The sequence below is a fragment of the Rhopalosiphum maidis genome, chromosome 3, assembly GCF_003676215.2.
Source record: "Rhopalosiphum maidis isolate BTI-1 chromosome 3, ASM367621v3, whole genome shotgun sequence".
In the NCBI taxonomy this organism is placed as follows: Eukaryota; Metazoa; Arthropoda; class Insecta; order Hemiptera; family Aphididae; genus Rhopalosiphum; species Rhopalosiphum maidis.
In genome coordinates, this window is record NC_040879.1 from 35,942,984 (window position 1) to 35,967,529 (window position 24,546).

At 28.2% G+C, this 24,546-nt stretch overlaps 1 protein-coding gene across 2 annotated transcripts in view; it reads right to left on the reverse strand.

Moving 5' to 3' along the window:
* Window positions 1–6,421: 6,421 nt before the first annotated feature.
* Window positions 6,422–24,546, reverse strand: part of LOC113557244 (alpha-tocopherol transfer protein) — a 42,908-nt gene continuing 24,783 nt past the window's right edge. For both annotated transcript variants that reach the window (XM_026962655.1, XM_026962656.1), the window contains exons 2-8: window positions 14,186–14,368; window positions 11,136–11,230; window positions 10,883–11,036; window positions 9,839–10,032; window positions 8,837–8,947; window positions 7,440–7,590; window positions 6,422–6,801 (exon numbers count right to left, since the gene is read on the reverse strand). In XM_026962655.1, the coding sequence (XP_026818456.1) occupies window positions 6,773–6,801; window positions 7,440–7,590; window positions 8,837–8,947; window positions 9,839–10,032; window positions 10,883–11,036; window positions 11,136–11,230; window positions 14,186–14,368 (917 nt within the window). In that variant the 3' untranslated portion in view covers window positions 6,422–6,772. The remainder of the gene's footprint in view (window positions 6,802–7,439; window positions 7,591–8,836; window positions 8,948–9,838; window positions 10,033–10,882; window positions 11,037–11,135; window positions 11,231–14,185; window positions 14,369–24,546) is intronic.

Below are 24,546 nucleotides of genomic sequence, written 5' to 3' on the forward strand. Positions count from 1 at the left end.
TATTGGCGGTGCGATGTGGCAAAGTGGTTCGGAAACGAGTACGCGTCAATATATTGGGCCGCGAGTCGCAGTGATTTGTTCACAGCTGCGCTTGCGCATACTCCCACATGACAACCACGGCTGCAGCACAGAAACAGCCTACAGCTCAAACCAGCCTCGCGGCGGCGATTCTTATGATTTGTGGTCGTCACGTCTCGTCAGCAGTAACTTATGCTGACTAAGCTGACTTATTACTCGTCTGTTATCACAATCAATAATCATACAATACTGATGACAGTAATCGATATTAATTCATAATATTATTATTATTGTCGTACGTTTGTGGCGTTTGTGCGACTGCCACTTCATCAGCACGCACGCATAGTTCGGAATGAAAACGAATGCCAAAAATGTAAAGCGTATAGATATTATTTGTAGCCTGTAGGGACTTCGAAACCGAATCGAATTTAATGTCGGACACATAAAGTGGATACTTTAGCTACTCTCGATACTGGAGTACCTACACGGTACCCCTCTACGTACACGAATCACACAATGACACAATACAACAACAAACCAAAAACTAAAACTTCTTAGTAAAGCCCTTAAACTTAAGTTCAAATTATTCTGATATACCTATATGTACAAAATTCGTTTCGGTTTCGAATTTCGATTGAAACATTTCATTTGGTTCCGATCTAAGTTTATTATGTATTTATATGCCGCTATCATCAAAGGTGGCCAAGGTGGGCATTAACTAATTAATTTATTTTCTAATCAACTTATGAGCTTTACTAGTTTAATTTACAGTTGAAATAACTTAGTTTTTCTCAGTTGATTTAAAAAAAATCCATCAAGTCAAAAATATTTTGAAATTTTTCTTTATATGTAAATATTACTATATTAGTATAAAATAAAAATAATCCAATACAACAATAACACAAACATTTCCGTTCTTTTTCTTGATAACATAATTTTGTATAGTTTAAATTAATACGTATTAGTTAAGTAAAAGTAAAAGGGTAAATCAGTGTACATTATGATAAAAGCTCAATAAAATTGTTTTTTATAATTTATATAAATAAGAAACTAGAAAGACACATTCACTCTTTATGTGATTTACATACTAATTTTAAAAAATAGATTACCTTTTTTTAAACCGACTACTGAGTTAAGTTAATATTTTTCTCCATATTAACTTGTAACTTATCGAGTTAAATGTATAATTTATTAATTGTTAACTTTTAACTAATCGATCTAATCAGTGGTGAAAGTGGAGGGGGACGGAGTCCCCTTCTTATTTACGGTAAGATTCCGCGTCGCCTTTAATTTAAGTCTTCAAAGTCCAAGGGGACGCTTAATAAGAAATGTATTGTAAATTTATGTTGCGTGTTAATTTTAATAATTTATTAATTAAATGGCTTACGCACACACACACATCAATAATCATCAAATTTAAACGTATTTTATTTCGCGCGAATAATTCCCACCTTTCTGAAGATGAAGACGCGTGCGATAAGCGATTATTAAATAATAATTATAGTTTAATAGTGTCATAGAACTAGACGTGCTCTATGGTAGTGTGTAATCCACATTCACGCTGTGTCTAATTATAGATACCCGGTCGGTTGTGTAGATATTCTGTTAAACATGTAACGGGCTGTAGTGCTGTACGAAAAGGTTAAATAATATTTATATAGCTTAAGATAATATGTGATATAACAATTATAATTTAAACAAATTATTAAACTGAAAGAATACGAATAGTGATATTTATTATAAATTATTTTTATTTGTTTTTTTAATGAAATGTTTAAAACTAAAATGTAAATACATTTTTTTTAACATTTCAGGTAATGTATTGCAATTTACTTTTTATTTAGCAGGCATTATATGTTTAAAATAATTTTTTTATGGAGAAAATATTATTTTACATACTATTAACAAAAATTTTTTATGAACAAATGTGTGTGAAAGAAAAAAATTATGGAAGTTTATACCTAGTGTGTTTCTTAAAATAGTTTGGTTAAATAAAAACTTTGGAAGAAAACGCTCCTCAATTTTTGGTGACTTTAGTCCCCCCTCGACATTTTTCCCACTTTAACCACTGGATCTTGTATCCTCTTAACTTAACTTTAGTTAATTAATTTCATTAACTTGCTCACCTTTGGCTATCATCAAATGTCGCTGTAATCTATACATGAGTTACTACCTAGTTGAGTACAGTTGCGTTCTTAGATAGATAATAAGTATTAAGTAAAAACAAGCTAGGTATTACGTCTGATTATCTGATCATTAGTTCAATGCTTGACCAATGACCATGCATTATTATTTAAAAAGGCGAATTGCATTAATTGCAGTCTGCAAGTGCTGTTGAATCGATTTTATTTCACTAACGTATAATACTTGATACAAATATGTTTTTGTAAATAAATGTATCTATGTATAAATTATTATATATAAAAAAAAAACAGTAAAAATTGTGTATTCTTCCCTTTTCCGGTTATTAAAACGTATTTAATTGCACAACTGGTACTATTTAACTGTTATAATAATACACGTAAAAGGTCGTATATATGTATCACTATTCATTCATATATAGTATATAGCAGGGGCGGACAAACTTGTTTTGGCCGCGATCTACTAAAAATATACTTCACCTTTTAGGATCGACTTCCTGCATTTATCGATAATGTTGTTAACTACCGCCATGATTAATTTTCGTGTACGTAGCTTAAAAATAAATTCTAACACGATCGACTTTAAAATCGTTTGCGATCGACCGTGTAGCCACCCCTGGTATAGGTACTGTTCAAAAATTTCAAAATGAATGTGTCATAAATTGAATAAATAGGTATATACAACTAAAGTACAAGTACCTATATACTATATAGATACATTGAATTTAACAATTTAGTTATTAATAGTATTTATAAATTTAATTGTACATTCTATTATAGGGATATATGATATGTATAATATATTCGGTCATTCAATGCTCAGTGCTCACTTAAGATGCTAAATTCGCATGTGTTGACTTGTTGTCTCCGTCTTACAAAGTACAACATAGTATTATAAATTTGGTTTCAGTAAAACTGAATCCGTGTTGAATTTTAATATTAGAGACATTAGAGTGAATTAACCTATAAATTATAATCAAACTTAAAAATAAGAAAATTATGTTATCTCTTGTCAGTTTTTTACGATAGGACAGGTAAGTTGATTCTTAATCGAATAATGAGTACCTATAAGTAAATACCTAATACTAAAATATAAAAATGATCATAATTTTCAACGATAAATTATAAATTTTCTTAATGATACTGATGAATTTTATCAAAATATGAATATGAACCTCAAATGTTTATAAAAATATAGACTGTGTAAAAAAAAAAATGTACAATATTTTTATTTTTATATTTTAATATTGAAATGTTTGTAAATAGCTATATCCAAAAGAACAGCTTATGTAGGATTTTATATTAAATTGTAAATCGTTAAGACCTAGAAAAATATTTTTATCGACATTAATAGAAATAAAATGAAAAGCGGGACTAATAGATGTTTGGCGAATCGCATTCTATTTATTATACACCTATATACGGGGACGCATATAAATTGGAACAGTTTTGGCAACTCAAGTCATAATTTAAATGATTAAAATAATTACAATCTATATTCTAGTAATTTGTAGCTATTATGGTCGTTCGGACCGAATTCAAAATTCAAATACGCCGATGCAATATAGATAATATCTATTATGATTATTATATTATATTAGGGCAATAATACGACCTGATCGACGGCATTCCAGTACATATAAATGTATATATTATATTATTATATTCCCTCGTGTTTGTGTTTATACGAGTTTTTGACAGGTCATATTAAATAACATTTGCTTTATGCTTCCATAATATTATGTGACCCATTTAACTGACAGGATTAATTATTTTTATCAATCTAAATAAACATGTTTTTATATATTATAATAACACCTTATTTTTTACCAAAATACTATAAAAGTTAATTAAAACGTGTTAGATTTAAATTCGATGATAAATCTAGTATACGAAAAACGATCCTGAGTAGAGATGATCTGTCAGCCTACATCACTAAGTTTATTTTGTAATATGTTTTTTAATGTATACCTATATTTAAGTTATTTATTTTATTTTTAGAGTTAGGTAAAGTAGGTTGATAAAATGTTTTTCGAATATGTTGCGTTTATTATATTTTATGTATTTAATTATTGTAATAACGTTATAACAGTAAAATATTTACACCATATAGCAGTATATCAATTTATTATTTATATAACTCAACATTTTAAAATAAATTAAATTATAACAAAATAATTAAACATCGTTATTTATCTTTAACCTACAAAATAATTTGTTAATTTTCACAATTTTATGAATTTTGTCAAAATTCTAATTTTAAGTTTTCAAAATGTTGATATTATAGTTTTTTGAGAAATAAACAACTTACTGTGAGCTTTATATTTTTATCCAATGAATAATTTTAATCAACTTTCTTAAAAAACAACTAGAAAAAATTGAAAATTTCTCATGATTATAGATAAATAGTTCAAAAATAGTTGAAATAATTTTTAAATTTTAACATAAATAAAATTGACAATGAAAATCGATTTTGTTGAAAATTATATTTGCAAAAAAGTCTCTTTTTTTCCTTGGTGATTTTTTTGGTTTTCCCAATTATTTTTACTTTTGAGTTTTTGACCCCTCAAAGTATACCAAACACGAAATAAAAACACACATCATTGTCAAATCAATACATTTATTGTTCCGCTCAGAATCTAAAAAAATTTTGTCTATTACAATGTTATTATTTATAATAAAATTACAATCAAATTATTACGTAACCCATTAGAGTTGTGTAATTGTTTTGTTATTAATTTAAATATTTTTTTTTAAAACTGCAATGTAAACTGTAAATAATTGGTAAAATAATTTTTCTTAATGATTTTAAAGGTTTATTTCGAGATTTTTCATTTTCTAAAATCCTTATTTATGCCTTAAAAGTCTAATTTTAAAAGGATATCGCTTTCTATGCACATGATTGATAAATTAGTTAGTTTTTTTGTAACATAGTCGTTGTGGTAAACATTTTTTATTTTTTTTAGTTGTGAAAATGAACGCTCTCCCCAGTCTTCCTTATAATTGGTGACTATTAGGCAAAGGAATATCCTTGTAGTAACTTCCATATTCGAGAAAATATTTTCCGACTTGTCTACCTTTATTAGAGTATGTAAGGCTGATATACTCAAGTTCATGGATTCATTTGGAAGATTTTTCAAGTACTGCCTTAAATGAAAGCACTCTGATTTAAGCTCGTGAGCGTTAATGTGTTAATGACTAACTCGAAACACTAACATCTTTGGAATCAACGTGTCTGTTAGTTTCTCTAAGTGTATAAAATAGGTAGTAAACTAATATTTTATTTTTAGCTGCTAGTTTCCTATTTTCTAGACCACTTAAATATGTACATTTCGACATAATTAAACGAGACTACAAATTATTAAATGCTACACAGAACATTTAAGTTATGAGAAACCCTGTTTTCAATTTTAAAATATCTTTATCCAGCGATAAATTTTTTCAAAGTTTAAGATCGAAGCATTTGTCTAACTACGTTCCTATCGTACTCACACACACAAACATATCATTGTAAAATCAATACAATTATCAGTCTGCTGAAAATCCAAGATGGTATACATATTATATTATATTTTTATATAGTTTTATATTATACTATTATAGGGTGATTTTTTATCATCGAATTCTCATTATTTCGCCAACAAGCATTAACTTTTTTTCATTTTTTTTTTCAAAATATTTTGTTTCATACATTTCTCAAGCTGTATGAATTTTTTATAAAATAATATTTAATATATGTTTTATTGGGAGTTCAATCAGACGTTTATATTAAAATTAGAAGCGTAGGAACATTAAAAGCCAAGAAACGAACTTTAATTTGAAAAAATGATATCTTAATGAAATTAAAAAATGCAAAGAAGAAAAAAAAAGATAGATTTTAATTTGTAAAATCTATATAATATTATTTAAAAAAATAATTTTACTTTTATAAATTTGAAAAAAAAATTAGTTAATAAAGGTCAGGTATACTTGTATATTTTTGATTCCAATAAACGGTTAATTCTATAAACCAGTAATCACATTAAGCGGAACTCACTGTATTTTATATATGAAGCATATAGGTAGATAAAATGTGGCCTAATTACCGACCGCCCACTTATAGGTACATTTCCCGTACACTTATATCTTATTAAAAAATAACATTGTTAAATATGAATCATATTTATATTATTTATGCATATTATATTTACGATTTTTCTTTTACAAAATCTAATGAAACAATAATAGATATAACAAGTGAATGGGTACTAAAAAAAGAAAAATTGTTGTTAATAAATAAATATAATAGTATAATTAAAGAATAAATAATTTATAACAATATGGTTTACGAGTTGGTACATTGCTTAACATACTTACAATCTCTTCAATTTTACTTATAGGTACTTTATAAGTCCTAATAAATTGGAAATAATTAGCATACAAAGTTATAGATAAAAATAAACTTAAAACGATAATAATTTATTTGTTATGTATAATAAAAATATTTTTTTTTCTATATAAATAATCGACATACACCAAAATAATAAAAAAATGTTTTTGTTTTTTAATTTTCAAAGACGCGTAGAAGGCTTCACTTTGTCTTTGCTGATATTGCAGGACGCCATTCACTGGAATCATTTTCCATAACCGTAATTGTTTATAACTGAAAAATAATAATTACAAAAATCGATATCACTTCGTTTGCATTCGATATTATAAATCTTAAATAATTTAGTCCAAATAAAACAATAGTGTACATGCCTACATAAGTGTCTATTGGCTTTGCGCTAGAAAACTAATGCCAAAAAATAAAATTGTTATTCAATATTAAAATTTGTTTACTAAAAATATAAGCTCAATTTCGTCAAAATATGATATTGACCTTTACTGCACAAATAATATAGTTTCTTAAAAATGATTATGTACTGAGGATATAGAATTGTTGGACATGGTAAAAATAGCTTATAATGAAAATTGATTTTATAGGTTTGAAGTTTTCAAATTCAAAAAGCTAAGAGAAAAAATACGCAGATCTGGATATTGGAACGAAACTATATTAACCATATCGTCGTTTCGCGAGTCTGGACTTTTATCCTCTCGATACACTTAATACACGTTAAATACGTTAAATATAATTAACACGTAGTGTGTTGTATTGTTGTATTATAATGCAAACGATTTAAATATTAATATGTAAATATATTATCCCGTGTACTATTAATACAGTAATACACTGTGTCCATAAGTAGAGATTGTACATTGCAAAAAAAGAAAAAAAATCTATAGTCGTTTTATGCGTACCGTCAAATTCTTTTTCAACTGTTATCAGTAATTCGTGCCACTGAGGTCCAGTAATACGAGGTACGTCCAAAGTACCGCCATAGCATTCCGGTAGACATGGCTGATATAGGTGTTTGTGCAAAGACTGTCGGTCGTTACCGTGAAAGATGATCTGTAACCATTTAATAGTATATTATTTTCATTAATTATAATATGCACACTGCTGCAGTGCCAAATGTTTGCAAAACAATCACTCTAGGCGCATAAATTAGTAGTGGGAAGAAAGGCGATGGATGTGAATCGTTAAATTATTTTTTTATGAGACGCTTTTTTGGTTCACTAGAAATAAAATGAAAGCAGCAACATAAGTTATCAATTTTATGTCGAGCAGTATTTTCCATTTTTGTTTTCATCCCAAATAAATTTCTACTTTGACATTTAATCGATCACCAAGAGAAAATTACATGTAAAAGTAATATATTATTATATTATACATTTATAAACAGCAAAATATAATAAGACAATTAATGCACATTGCACAGCATGATCTCGTTTTTTGTAAAAATTAAAACCACGCGGCTACCAACTTAAGTCAATAGCTTCTTAATGCTAAATTATGATAATAATAGAAAATTATGAATTATATACATTTATAATTTCTCTAAAAAATATGAAAAATAAAACTAAATTTAAAAATTAAATTCCTTGCTCTCTAGTGCTTTATGTTTTAAATATATTTTAAATCTCACAACCAAAATATAGGTACTACAGGTATAAACTGTAACTATATCGAGTACCTATTCATTTTAATAAATTTAAAATAAATACGCTCGAAAAATATTAAAATAAACTGAAAAAAACAATATTAACAATGATAAATTCTCATACCACTCAAAAATAGATTCTTTTCTCAAGCCCTATAACAGTGTTTCCCAACTCATGGGTCACAAAATAGTTTTTGATGGATCGTGACTCGTGGTGTTTGACAACTAATTAGGCAACTATACTACTAATAATATATAAAAAACCTAAGCAACTTTTTTTGGTGATGGTCACGTACCCAATAAACAGTAAATTTATGGGTCCTCATAACAAAAAAAGATCGGGAAACATTGCCCAATAAGATAAAAATAAAATGAGGATATTTCGTAGAGCCTATATTTATATATAGGTGATAGGTATGATAATATAATGGTTAGAACTATTATATTATTATTATCTTGACTGTCTTATCTTAATTTTAAGTCTCAGCTCTTGACTCTCTACCATTTACCAATATAATATGTTATAGACATCATAAGACCATGTGACAAATTTCAGTGATTGAGGTATGTTACAACTCGAAAACACCTCATCCTTGAGAATATAATCGTTCTTTCTTCAATTCCCCCTCCGTGTATTAAGATGTATGAGCTCACCCTCGACCGTAGTTTTTCCCTCAAGAATGGTTTGAAGAAGTTGAAGACAACATTGAACAGCATCGGTTGGTTAACGATGTGGATTCCTTTGACCCGCGCAGGAACGCTGTCCTGAAAACGACGTAAACACAACAATATTATTTTTAGTATGCGTAGGTGTATAGGTAATATGTTTTTGGATAAATACGAATACGCATCACGCATGCCCTGACACACTCAAATATAGTTCCATAATGGAACTATAGGACATAATTATTAATTCTCAAAAAAATGTGTAAAAAATAAAAACTTAAACCTATGTAACATTTGTAACATTTGTTACATCTTAAACACGAATATTGCTCATCAATGAACACTAAAAAATGGTCTATTTCTGATTTTTCTTATAATAAAATAATTTTTCTATAATTAAGCGTAAATAGTAAATACTTAATATAAATATATAGTATGTACTATAACCAGAATTTTTGAATACAATATTTTAAACTAATAAATAATACGAATTATAATTTATAACTGAGTATTGTTTTTAATATGTATAGATTTTCATAACTAATTAACTTTAAAAATAAAACATGGTGTTATTTTATGATGTATCTACCTATAACCAATAAATAAGTAATAAATACAATATAATTATAAAATAATAATACAAAAAAAAATTAAAAGTAATTTAGTCGTTATAAATAAGAGCATTTCCGGCATGTTCTTAAAATAATTTTAATATGTTAGATTGGGCTTGATTTATTATATTAAATTATTAACTACATAATATATTATACTAAACATATATAAGTATACGATATATTACTTAAAAATATAAAATACTACAATATTATTTGTTTTAATTATTTTTTGGTCCTTAACCATAACACATCGCATTATTATGGTCTATGCTTATGAAAATGATAGTTCTATTAAACTTTTTTTTCGGTAAATTATTATTTAATTTTAATATTTTATATGTGCTTATAAACGTGTGCGTAATATAGATGTCCGTACTTGAAGCCAGTCGACAATTCGCTTGGCGAATGGTGGGCTAAATTGCCAAGTCTGTTGCAACGACAGACCATCCATATCGAAAACTACTTGGGCTCCGGCTACTTGGGTGGCTGGTTCCATTATGGCTGCTTCGAGGAATATCACAGCACCTTTGTATACTTCGTCCAACGTACACTTCTTGTGCTTCCATTTCTCTGAAAAACCAAACAGATAAGTACATAGTCAATAAAAAAATGTTAAATATTAGCTGCTTCTACGTATTGATCACTTTTTTTTATAAGTTTAACCCGTATCGTTAATTTGAATAAGAATATTTTAATATTTATTTAAATATTTGAAATAAAACCAGAGAACTTGTTAAGTTTAGATTAAAGTGAACCGTCATCATTGAATAAATCACTGTAAGACTGAAAACGATTTTGAGCCTTTTTTGACAATATTATGTAAACAATATTGCCCATGTAGGTACTTTAAATATTTTTTAAATATTGTAAGTAAATTTTATGAAGCGTCTTGTTTTATATTTCCTAGATTTGACAATGAAAAAAAGTTTGTTGCAAAAAAAATATATGTTAACAACATTTATCAAAATGGTACTAAAATAATTTTTAAATTTAAAATATTTATAAAACTAAAACACGTCGGAACAGGTGTTGCATAAATATTTCCTTCTTATAGCCCGAGGATTTATAAAAAAAATTATTTTAATTGTTTAATCTAAAGTATGTGTACTAGATCAAACTTTTATAATGTGTAACCACCCTCAAAGTTTAAGATTGAAGTATTTATTCTGCTTGAAAATGTTTTTTTTTTTGCCAAAAAAAAACATCATTATAAAATCTTTACATCCATTGTTTTTAACCTAAATTTTTCTTTTATCTTTTAATATGTCATTATATTACATAAGTAATTAGTTTCACGGACTATACAAAAAGATTATTAGATTATAAGCAATATTTGGGAAATTATCTCAGTTAATTAATAATTAAATTTAATAGCTTGCATTGACTCAAAAAGATAAATTATCAAAATTAAATAACTTACTTCCTAATTCAATAACTAAAATCCTGCGTCCGCCTTGATCACGTTTCGGTAAGACGTGTAGTATATCATGATCAAAAATGTTTTTCTCAGTCTTGGGCGAAAGTCCATCGTATATATTTGAGTGTTTCACCTTGAATTGATAGTATTGTTTGATCTGGCGAGGAAATTAAGTTGTATATTATGACATGTTATAGAATATGATAAAATATAATATAGGTAATCCAGCCCAATGAGCTATGCCTTATGGTATTACCAGCTTGTGTGCGCTTTCTGGATAGTATTTTGTTGGACGAAGAAAGCGTATAAGCCATGCCCTATTGTCTAAGGGCACTTTGAGATCATTGTCCTCTAAAATAAAACAATAACAACAATATTTACAAAAATGGTTTTATTTTTTTTATAGTACAGTATCTAATAAGAAGCATAATAATATATTAATTGTTCAATAATATTTATTTTATAACTTATTGAATAGTCAAAATCACTTGGTTGTAAGTATTTATTATTATATTATTAGGTATTATTTAAAGTATGTGTTTGAAAACAAAATATTTGACAATAATTTTTATGAGTGTTAAGATTGAACGACAACCAAATTTGTTCGTATAACATAGATAAATTAGATACTACATCATTAATTATTTATCTTAATTGATTTTTCAGTTCAGAGCTTATTAACATGCATACTAAATACTATTAGATTGGTGCATATCTGAAAACGCTTTAATAAGTGACACCATTACTATATGTTGAATATAATTCATGCAATGTTATTATAGTCGATCTTAATGTTTTTTTTTGTTTTGTTCAAAGTTACACTCTTAAAATAATATCTCCATTTGGGTTCCAATTATATTTATTAATTTACAATTTTAGCAAAAAGCGAATGTTATATTAGTTACAGTACAGTCGTTTTTTAAATAAATATGGGGACTAAAAATACTAATACTTATACATATAGTTTATAGTGAAGTATCCTTCATCAATCTATATGCTATGTAGGTAATACTTGCCATATTATTAATAATCAATATCATTAAAATGTATAATTATTCAACTACCAAATTTAAATAAATAAATATTGGTTTTATGAATAGTTTAAGTATAGTATTTTGTTTTGTTTTATTTTATTATAGATTAAGGATATTATGTACACTTGGAAGTATACATTATTAATTTTATATTATCATCACGTCACGTTAAATATATAATTGATTTATCTTTGGTAATAAATGTTTGTATGGTATCGCATTATGTATCGGACATCATAATATAATGTATTATTATATATTTATATTGATTAAATTAATCATAGGTCTAAGCGAAAGTAGGTAAGTATATTAATGAATATAGTTCCCTTGAATATTTTATTGTATACACACAATTTAGTATATTATGACGTACATATCTATACATATAAAGGTCTAGAAAATTTATTAAACTACAATTAAAATGGAAAATGCTTTGAAAAATTAAATAAATAAGACGTATTACTCGTATTAGGTATATATTATGATATCCAACGAAAGTAGAACACGTTTAATATTTTATTGATAATTTGTTCTTTTATTTAGCTTATTATAAATGTATATAGGCTATTAAGATTGAACCGGTACCTATACAACTACACGTCTACACATTGCATGTACGTTTTATAATTTATATATATATATATATATATATATATATATATATATACATGTATACACTCATTACGCATACAGTAACGTTAGTAACCATACTACTACTACCGAAGTTGCATTTTCCGCCGACACAATAGTAGGTAAGTATGTATATAAAAATCCGACTAATTCTAAATTTCTAATAATATATTATCCTGCATATTCTTATGTATAAAAGAACATGCTTTTTTTTTACCAATAGACAAACTGTGTGAACGGTTTTTTATTTTAGGCTAGTAAGAGAAACAGGGTATACATTTCATTTCGTTTTTCCGAGAAAACTTGAATAATTTCACGATTTTTTCTCATATTTTTTCATATAAACCCCTTCCCCCCGGAGTATTTCACAATATCGACATTTCTCTATTTTTGTCAACGGAAGGGACGACACACGTTGTATTTTAATGTAGGTGCCTACCAGAATTTCGTTGAGGCATTTGTATATGATATTTCATAAATTTAATAATTTCAACATTATTATTTTTTTTCACTAATGAAACTGGCTAATACAACTTGTGTTATTTAATTAATAATGAAGAATAAAAACAAAGATGTGAATAGGAAACGCAGACAATTGATATAACACGCATAGTTAAATTACATAATAACCTATGTAGGCTATAGCTATATAAATGATAATATATTTATATATATGTAGTATAATATATACGCTGCTTATTTCTGTTCGTTGGAATAATGTGATGCATCATGTATACATACTTGAAATCGTTGAAGTATATCTATCCGTACAATAAAACACAAATATAGGTCATTGTAAGAACAAAAACCATTACCGACAGCAATGAAATATAAAGAAATGGCCTATTATTATCTCGCGTTGTTTTCATCATTTCATCGTCGCAATCTGCGGTTCATAGAACACAATTTTATGTCTGTACGAATTAGTATATTAATTTTTATACTCGTGTATCGGATTTATCAATGCGCGTAATTAGTAATAGGTGCATAATAATAAGTGTATTGATCACTCTAAACGGTAAACAGTCTCAGTGCCATTACTTATTACTTATTAGTAAAAAGTGATTAAAACGTTTTCGAATTAAATTACATGCATATGATGTACATTATAAGGATTAATTATGAGTATATAATTATAATATTATGAGTCAAATGTTGTATGTACAAAGTATCGCGTGTGACGACTTTGAGAGAAAATAGTTTATATTTTTTGTTCTAACTATTCTAATAGGTTACGGCGTTGTTAGTTATTTATTTATTCTATTTCGTGTTTACAACTATAAATACGTAGTTATATTATACATTCATTTTCAATGATATCGTGTATAATAATATACGAGTCATAGATAGCAAATAAATTGTATAATTATTACAGAATACACATTGCAGGAGCCACAAGTCCCTGTAATCTGAATCTCTCTAAAAACATTTTTGTGGTCCGTTTACAATAGTCGCACGTCTCGTGTATAGTTGTGTATACAATCTCGAGTGACGATTATTATTGTTATTATTGCTGTTATGTAAGTTAAACTGTACTACAATAATTCTAATCAACATCAAATAAACAAATAGCTGTAATTTACATAATTATTATTTCAAACTCAAAATATAGCGTTTTAGAGGATGTGTAATATGTGCGTACTTTCGAGTAATGCTTTCAGCTCAGCGATCGATTGTTCTTGCTGCTCGGGCGTTTCTCTGAGTTCTTTTACGGCCACATCCAACAACTCTGGTGACAAATCGTCATCCAGTTCTAAACGGAGCTTGAATTCTCCAATTTGTATGCACGGCACTTTATCCAAATCCGATAAAAATGCCTCGCATCCTGTAAACAATATTAATAAAAAAAGTATTACAACAAAGTCGTTGAGTATAAAATCATTCAGGTAAGCATGCTGAGTTTATGTACGCGCAATCTATAATATATATATACAAATTCTAAAACTATGAGATACGCATTTAACTAATAGGCAATAATAATAACAATAACCAGACTTCGTATTACCTAATGAATTCTAATATGTTTAAATTAACAATAGGAAATATTTTACTGGTAGGTACCTTTACCAAATACCTTTACATACCTAATACATTATTTTGCACTTGAAGAGAGTAATTAATAAATATAGTATTATGTATAATATATAGTTGTATTATTATATTAAAACGAATACTATTATTATAGTATTATAAATTAAAAATTTTATGAGTATAATAGTACTATGGTTTGGTGCACAAGAAGGGCCGTTGACAAAAAAGAACATTGTAGGAAAATTTAACTTTTAAAGTGTCACGTTAAATTTTTGGAATTTCGATAACTAAATTTGTTTTCTGTTCTTAGTTAATTAAAACATTTGTATATTTAAACACAAATTTGGCTCTTTTGTTCTAAGGTCGTAGATCACGCTGCAGTTAAGCACACCACATTATTAGAATGTCCTGCTTGGACATATAATTTATAATTTATACGAAGATCATAGGCGTGCGCAGACTCTAAAAGCGGATAGTGCCCATATTTATCATCGGCCTTCTGATGTCTGATCACCGTTTTATAATCCCCTTTTCTTACATAGTGTTATATAATTTTAAATACTTTATACTAAACAGGTACAAGTAAATTAAAATAGAGTATAATTATCTAACAAATATAATAATTATGAATTATAAAACTAGAAACCATAAATATATTTTATGTATTTAGAGAGACATTCGTCTATTACCCATATTATTGAATTCATATATTACTACATTTAAGTCTACCTTCGATACCGTTTCTTGTTCTGTGAAATGCAGTAATAATGACTCCAAACAATGAAAAAAACTAATAATAATGATTTTTTTTATCCATTCATAAACAGATTTACTAGTAGCATCATTTAGTTGCATAACATTTTGATAATTTGTAAAAATTTTAGTACAGTAAATAAATCTTCCTCTGAAACCTTAGAAAATGTTAACAACATTTTTGTAGTATTTTGAGTTATATTCATACTTAACATGCATGCTTTATAGCCATGAACAATTTATTCTGCTTAAATCTTAAATTAATCATAATGAATTATTCAATTTTTATTTTTAATTCGCTTTAAAAAAATTTTTCTAAAGTTGAATGAATTTAATTACTTAGGTAGATTGAGGCATAGGGCGCTTCGGCCCATGAAAAATCACAGAGTGTGCCTGGGCACACTCGGCACGCCTATGATGAAGATAGTATGATATATCTCACAACCTAGACTCTTCGATTTAAATATAGTTACTTGAAGTAAACAAATTATGTAATCAATCAAATTTTAAAATACATTCAAATAACCATATACAAATCTAACAGTATGACATAAAGAAAATTATTTTATATACAAATTATATACCTACAGTTTATATATATTATATTTTTAGTCTAAGAAAAATATACAATCTGTACAAAAATAGCACAATAAGTAAATGCGAAGAGAGTAGGAAAAAATATATGCGGTTACTTATATATATATATATTATTAAGCTTTGTACATAGTAAAGTTATTAAAATATTTAACTGATCAAAATAGCACGATAAGAAGTAATAATATTTGAGTAAATACAGTTAGGAACACTTTTTCGAAAGCTCTCTCTCTCTCTCTCTCTCTGTGTAAATGTTAATTATTATCTATCGGTTAATTTTAATTTATACTTTAACGATGTAACGATGAATCAATATAAAGAAATTCAATTATATAATATTTATTAAGCATCAAGCGAATAATTTTCAACCACTTTATACTATATAGTACAATATATACCTACACGAGTATACCAGATTACTAGATTACCTATATATAATTAATTTGTATTTATTTGTATAGGTTTGAAATTAAAGTTAATAATTATTCAGGAATTTAAAAATTATTAGGTATTCTATCGAACAATTAACTTGTTCAAATGTCAATTAATAATTGTTCGATTAGCGTGTTTTATCAACTATATTTACAAGGGTATTTTAAAATTGTAACAACCTATAAATAGTACTTACCAGATATATCTATAGAACCAATAATAGTCCGTGGCCTTCCAAATTGTGTATTTTTATGGTACTGTATACATAATGTAATAACAACTCTAGAGTTAAATCCACCCCAATTTTAGTTTAAAAAACAATTTTTCTTTTTAAATTCCGAGCGAAGCAATGAATGTATTGATTTTAATTTTACAATGATGTTTTTTTTGTGTATGAGTACACGATAAGTTGTCGATAAAATGCTACGAAAAAAATGTGGCTCGTAAGTTTAAAAAGGTTGAGCACACCTGAACTATGGGCATACATTACACATTTTATTCCTACTTTTAGTTCGCGTGCAGACGGATAAATTACAAAAAAAAACAATCACTGACGTGAATGAAACCGGTGCATTATAATATACTTATAGTATGTACTTCATACTTATATACCCATTATATGAGGTAGAGATCGGTACCAAAATGCGGTTTAGTTGCAAACGTGGTAACATGTATAATAATGTTTTGCCCGTGTAGTTGTATTAAGATATATATATATGTATATAGTACATAAAATAATAACTGGTCTGACTAGCCAAAGGAATGATACGCACGCTGACTCGCATAATATTATGTTATTATATTAAAAATATTGACGGAAACTTGTAATACATATATACGAGTACAGAGTGATTCACCAAGAATTCTCATTCCCATTTTTTCTTTAATAATGAATTTATTCAAATCCTGTTTTTTACAATTTAAAATATACTTAAAAATCATATTTTCACATTCTTGAGATTTTTTCTTTTCCTTTTTTTTTTTTTTTTAAGTGGCATAGTGGTTATACAAACTTTAAATTTTATCAAATGGAAACCTAATTTTTATTGACTTTTTAGTCATAAAAAATGATTTCATAGAAATATAAAATAGAATATGTATTATTGGACGTAGTAGTAATTAAACTGAATCATTTTCACAAATTATAAATGTTAATGGATTAATAAATTGTTAAATCGTCATAGCTCCGATGTTTTCATTTTAAAAACAGAAGTTAGTATGTACCCACAGAACACTCCTTAAGTAGTAGAAACAAATCTCTAGAATCTAAAAATATATACTTTAAGTATATTTGAAAATGTTAAAAATCAGATTTGTATTTTATTGAAGAAAAAAGGCGCGCGGAGAATATGGTTGGTTAATCGCCCTGTGTGCGCACAATATTATATTGTCGGATCGAACCGGTTCTGTTTCCGTTGTACAGTATGACTGTCCACAAATTTACAAGTTAGCAGAGAATAAACCAAGTTCATTCGTCCCATGTAACGATTCCAGTCGATGGCCGGAGTGGCTTAAGAGCAGAATAGATGCGCGCGGAAGTGTCGCATACATATAATAGGTAGGTACAGAGAAAAATCTCGTTGGCATAAATAATTATTACATTTTTTTTTTTTGTATTATGCAAGTTGTGTATACATATATTTTATTTGTGTTCATATTACGTATAGACACTAGACTTCTTAAAAAAAATAAAATCAAGTAATGATGTAGTGATGCGATTTGCGATCAAAATACTGTTGACATTCTCATCATCATCTCCACTTCGACCAAAGCATCAGCCTGTCGGCGTACACTTGCTACAGATAATAATCAAATTATATTATCGTAATATTATTAGCAGTATCGATTAAACCGATATATCAACATCAGATCTAGCTAGTGTGATTTATTTTTTCATCTTTATACGTTAAAAAACGCTCCGTATTTCGAACTCGGTTATATATATTATATTATGTCGTTTCGACGAGGCCGAAGAGTGGCATTTTATTCGGTCGTTTTACATAACCTGTCCTATTAGATTATTCGGGAGGTCAATTTTTTTTAGAATTAGCATAAACGCGCCATAAATAGTTTGGCTAACGATTATTATTTTAAACGTGCAACGTACTCTAAATAAATTATTGTGATTGATAAATGTATGTATACCAAAAGCACGTGTATATAATGATACTTATAATAGTTTTATTTCTGATAGTTTTTATATGTGACTACAAAGCAGAAAAGATCATCTCGTTATGTGGTTATTGTGTTAACACTTTTGCAGACTAATATAAATCAAATTATCGTTTTGGGACTTGACCTTATATAATGTGCTATACATACCTAGTTTGCATTCATTATTACCAAGATATTATGGTAATCTTAAGCTCGTAGAAACGTTCATTCACATTTCGTACTTAATTTTCTGACGAACGAACGTGACAAATTGTTATAAAAATCTATTGCACAACAATAATAAGGCACTGAAGTGCATATACGTTATGTGCTGTAAATTAAATTAAGATAATCAAGTTGAATAATTCAACGGTAAGGGACACAATTGATTTTTGTGTATTCTTATGAACTATTATTACTTCCTAAGGTTTTTTTTTTTTTTTTGTGTGTAAGTTGTTTGGGCAATTAATTAATCTAATGTAAATTGATAGGGAATAAAGACACAACGTTGAACAATGCATAAAAGTGGTTTTAATATAAATTTAATTTTTTTACCGACTCGAATCAATTGACTAGTGATCTGATTAAGTTATAAATGTATTCCTGTTGAAATATAAAAAAAAACTTTATCAATAACTTAAGATAAAAATAATTAGTACATTTTTAAAAATAAATATTTAAGACGTCATTTAAATAGATTGAATAAAATTTGAACATATTTCAGTCGATATTGGACAAAATTCGAACCTAATAAAGAATGAATAAGGGTAATAAAAGTAATAGTAATAGTACTCAAACATGACTATGCGATGAAAACATCGTAGGTACACATTTAAAATCGGTATTCCTTGATCCTTGTAAGTCATTGCGTTCAAGGTAAACTACAGTGATAATACGAAACGCTGATATAGACAGTATAAAATTATTTTATAGGTTTTATATAATGTAAATTATTTTACCTAATTGTGCGTGAACACGATTACTATAGTTACTTTTTACTAATTAGTTAAATTTTTTTCACCGACCATATTATTATAGTTTCCACTAATCGGTTAGTTTATGTGGTAATTATAAATGTGATTATAGAATTGGTGGGTATTCACCAACATGATCGGACGAACTGGAGTTGCTGGATTATTCGAGGTTGTTTCGAATTTTAAATGAAACGAGTAAAACAGAAATAATAACGGTTATAATCATGTATTTTATACATTCAGACTTGTAAAACTAAAAAGCCTATTTTAATCGTAAACACTATAACATTGAAAAAAAAAACATTAACAAATTCGTTTTCGATATAACCCTTTTGGAGTATTTTAGAATAAATTAAAATACATGTATTTTAAAATTTTGCGTATTTCATTTTTAAAAGAAAACCTATGATATTAAATGTATATTTTTAATTTTCTAGTCTCAATCAGAATAATTTTCTAATATTATAAATGCATACTTAGATTGTACATTAAACGAATATTTTTTTCAAACATATAAACTTTAAAAGAATAGCGCACTTTGAACTTTTGAAGTATCAAAGGATACAGCGCGCGTGACCGCTCGTTCTGTATACATTTATATACTCATTGTTATTAGTGTACAAAATCTATTTGCCTAATATTGTTTGCGCGTCAAGTATTCTGTGCACTATACTATGTCAATGTACGTTCGACGGCGATCTGTTGACGATTACTAATTATGTTGATATTGTGATGAAATCTAAGGGGTCTCGCGTAGATTCGCAAATTATCTATCGTATTTTTACCGGTAAATAAAAACTATGTACTCAAATCATCAGCAAGAATGCGAATATCCGTGGATATTCAAAGCCGTTTTGACATCGCCATATAAACGAAGCAAACCCGATTTAATTAATGTAGCACGGCCACTATCGCGTGCCCTATCGGCGGCCCGCGTTGACCGTGGAGACAATATAATAGTTTAAAAAACACAGATATCGTAACGCCGCGCGGAGACGACCGGCGAACCAAACATGTTATATTATTATAAAATACTCTGCGGCGGCGATGTCGTTTCGTGGATAGCGCCAAGGACACGCGACTGTATGGTTTGTATATTATAATATATTGCCATGCATCGTACGTGATTGTACCGGTAACATCAACATTTACAAATAACGCACAACAACTAGCCGTGCATATATGTAATATTGTATATTATTTTGACGATCGAGCGACGACAATGTACACTATAATAATAAGCGCATCGGTTTGGCGTGCCACGGTCGTCAATGTTGTTGCACTTATAACATATTTACATAAATAAACAATGATAATATGAACAATAACGCATCACACATTATCACTATATTATAATACTTAAATAACCACGTGCAGGGGCTCACCCAGGATATTTTTTTTTTTTTGGGGGGGGAGAGGCTAAATTCAAATCATTTTTAAATATTAATAGTATTTATAATAATTAATATTTACAATTAATAATTTAAACAGAGGTCACTCCCGGGGCCCGGAATGACAGGTATAAATATATAATACTATATGTTATACCTAATGTTTCAATTTTGTTAGTTGATAATTTTTTTATATAATAATCTAAAGTCAATATACCTAATCAAATTATCAAAATGTTTGGGGCTAGCCATTTGGAGGGGGGGGGGCTAAAGCCCGTCAGCCCGGGTATAACATACGTATATGGTATATAAAAAGAAAGAGAAGAAAAATACGTTTGACACCCGCGAGTGATGTCCTCGTCCTGTAAACGTACAACAGAAGATTTCTGTTCAGCAGATATCAATTAGGTACTCGTCAACTTAATTTGTGTTAGATTGGACGTCTTACTCTCCGAGTAATGGGCATTTCTAAATTAATATTAAATTATTTCATAACATCTATTCATAATCGCTTGAGATACCGTAAAAAAAAAAAACAACATACAAACACTGCAGTTAATGTGTATTAGTTAGATTTAATGACAGGATAACTCGGTATAATATTAAAGCTGACTGCAACACAAAATTGGTTCTGCTGAACGAAAATTTCTTATGTTGTTTATTTGTAAGAAGAGACAACGCACGTTTCCTGCTCTTAAAAAGTTCTCTTGTCAGCGCGACGTTTTGTGCAATGTGATTATTAAAATTATTTCTATATTGACACGTGCTGTGTAATGTACCCACGACCACGACATAGTTTTTACTTCTCGAAAATATTGATTGCTAAGAGAGAGTCATGAGTTATTATAATTTACATATTTTTATATTCTCGTATGTTTTTTTTTATGTCTCTGTATAACTATTTATATATCGATACGATATAAAAATTATATACGCTATTTAAATGCACATATTTTATTATTGATCTTTAACGATCTGAGTATGCGTATAGACTATCGAATCGAAAAAACGAAAAATTCACGGACGCACAAATATATAACATAATGCATTATATTATTAAATGTTATACTCGCAACACGGGAGGATTTCGGTGAGAACGCGTGGGCGCAATTTTCACGATACTGCGATCCCGATACCATAATATCACACACGTATATGGTATATATAGTAATAACTCTTGTCGTTTATATCATCAAATTTCGAGTACACAAACAACACGTTATTAACAACATAAATTATTGTTATTATTATTGTATATTTAAAAGTTTTGCATTTATGTTGTATGGCATTATTCCGCGGGACCGCCAAACCGACGTTTGTCTGACAACACATTATGTTACGCTAAAGTTGATTTCCGACGAAATCGTACACGGACGAGCACAATCAAATTATTAAATTTCGTATTACAAATGCAGTATTAACCGCGAACAAAGAAAATATAATACTTATATATATATATGTATACGGTTTTATATATCAACGCGTGTGGGCAATATAATATTACTCCTATATTATGTATATCTATACGGATTGTACATTGCATACTCGTGTGATTGTCGCATAATATTATGGAAATATATTACACACACACGCACACGACTCCTCTGACTCATACCGCTAACCGACCGTTGATCTATTCGTATGGTAATAATTATTATAATACGTGTCCGCTGTGTTTGTTTTCGTGCTATCAGCATGCGCGCGTATTACGTACGTGTACTAAATAAAAAGATTCGGTTGGTAAAAAAAAAAAAAATAATTGAAACAACAAAACGTCCCGCGTTGATTTTTAGCTTATTCGATATATTATGCACAAATTTTCTTGGATTTTGTCCTCGCACCCGAGTACCCGACACTCGACAGATTGTGTGTGTGTATAGGGACGCCGTCGTCTCAAAAAACCGCAAACTTTTGATAAAATACAGGACAAAACCGCACACATTCAACAGGTTAAAACCACACAATTTTAAAAAATGTCGTATTTAAAAACCGCACAGTTATGATTTCGACCCCAAGAAGGTCGATAAACTAAAAACGCATATGTATAATAAATTATTTATTTATTCTCTTTATTCTCATATTTCATCAAAAAAAATTTATTTATTCAAAAATTTAAAAAAATAATTTTTTAAAAAATTAATTACTTTCAAAGTTTGATTGGCTAAAACCGACTGCCGACGTTATTTAAAAACTGTATACGATCTCCGTCACGTAAAAATCCTTACCGAAATTGAAACAAATGCTCCTAAAAATAAATAAGCAACTTTAGTGGTAACTAAAGGCTTGATTATTGTATAGTACTTATCTTATAATCTTATCTTTTCACTGTTTTCACTAAAATTATTGGGCGGTTTTAATCCACTCTAAATGTGCGGTAATTTGCTATAAAATGACCGATTAACTTTGCGGTTTTCGAATGCAACCAGGGATGCGTCAGTGCGACAAACGCTGCATATTGTGGTATATACGTGTACATTATTATAGTCGCGCGACTCGCGAGTGACCTCATCCGGATACGAGACGTGTTAACGTTTCGAACGCAAGCCATATTAAGACGAAACATATTATATTTTTTAGCTAACGAGCTAAATAACCGATCAGCTCAACGGTCAGTATAGCAACTTGTTAATTAAATGAAAAAAAAAAATGATAGAATTGAGAAAATACTTTACTCGACTTATTATTATTGACGATAATATTAAACTATGTGTCTAACATGTCCTATAATATAATACATATTGATATTATCTTAACTTTTTGATGGTGATTAATCGCAGTAACCGTAACGTCTTAATTTTTATATGCATATTATATACTTGTACAGTTGTACCTAAATGTCTAGTTTGGTCTACAATACTATGTGCATCCACTATTGTTCGATTCGCCTATATCGGTTATGTGTAGAACTGTAGAACATATTTTACAATATTTTTTCAAGCTTTAACCAGCATACTTGTATCGTAAAATATTATTGTAGTACTTGTTCATTTATATCAATGCTTTAGTTCGTGTAAATTATCTATTTTTACTTTTTACTTTTTAGACACGGGAAAATAAAACAGACAAATGCATGCAGTGTTCTGGATACTATTAACATATGTAACAGTTATATTGCACGTTACATACTGGAACACTATACAAATATAAAATATAGTTACAACACAGGACTTTATCGTAATATTATAATGTGATATTTTTTCAGAAAATTTTAAATCGGGGCCATTAGATGCTAGGTATAATCCTAACAACACAGAACCGGTATAACTAGAAATACGATTCACTGCTATATAAGTAACTTAAAAAAATAACGTAGGTACAGGTACCGTTAATATTACAAGTTTATATAATTATAGATATAAATGTATTGTTTTCTAGGGCAAATAGCGCACAAAGTGCAATCTAACTTTAAGAACGTCATTTGTTATCCTTATTATTGTGACTGTTCTATACATCAAAACATTATACAATCACAGACAATAATTAGTAATCTGTTTTTGCAGAAAAACAAATATAATTTTATCTACGCTGACTGCTATAACAGCGGCATACATTAGTTTTAATAAATCATACAATCGTGCATAATATCATGACGTTATTTTTATTTAATGACACGTGTTTTTGATACGAATTTATTTTTTCGAGCAAAATAATCATAGGCATCCGAAAATTTGTTT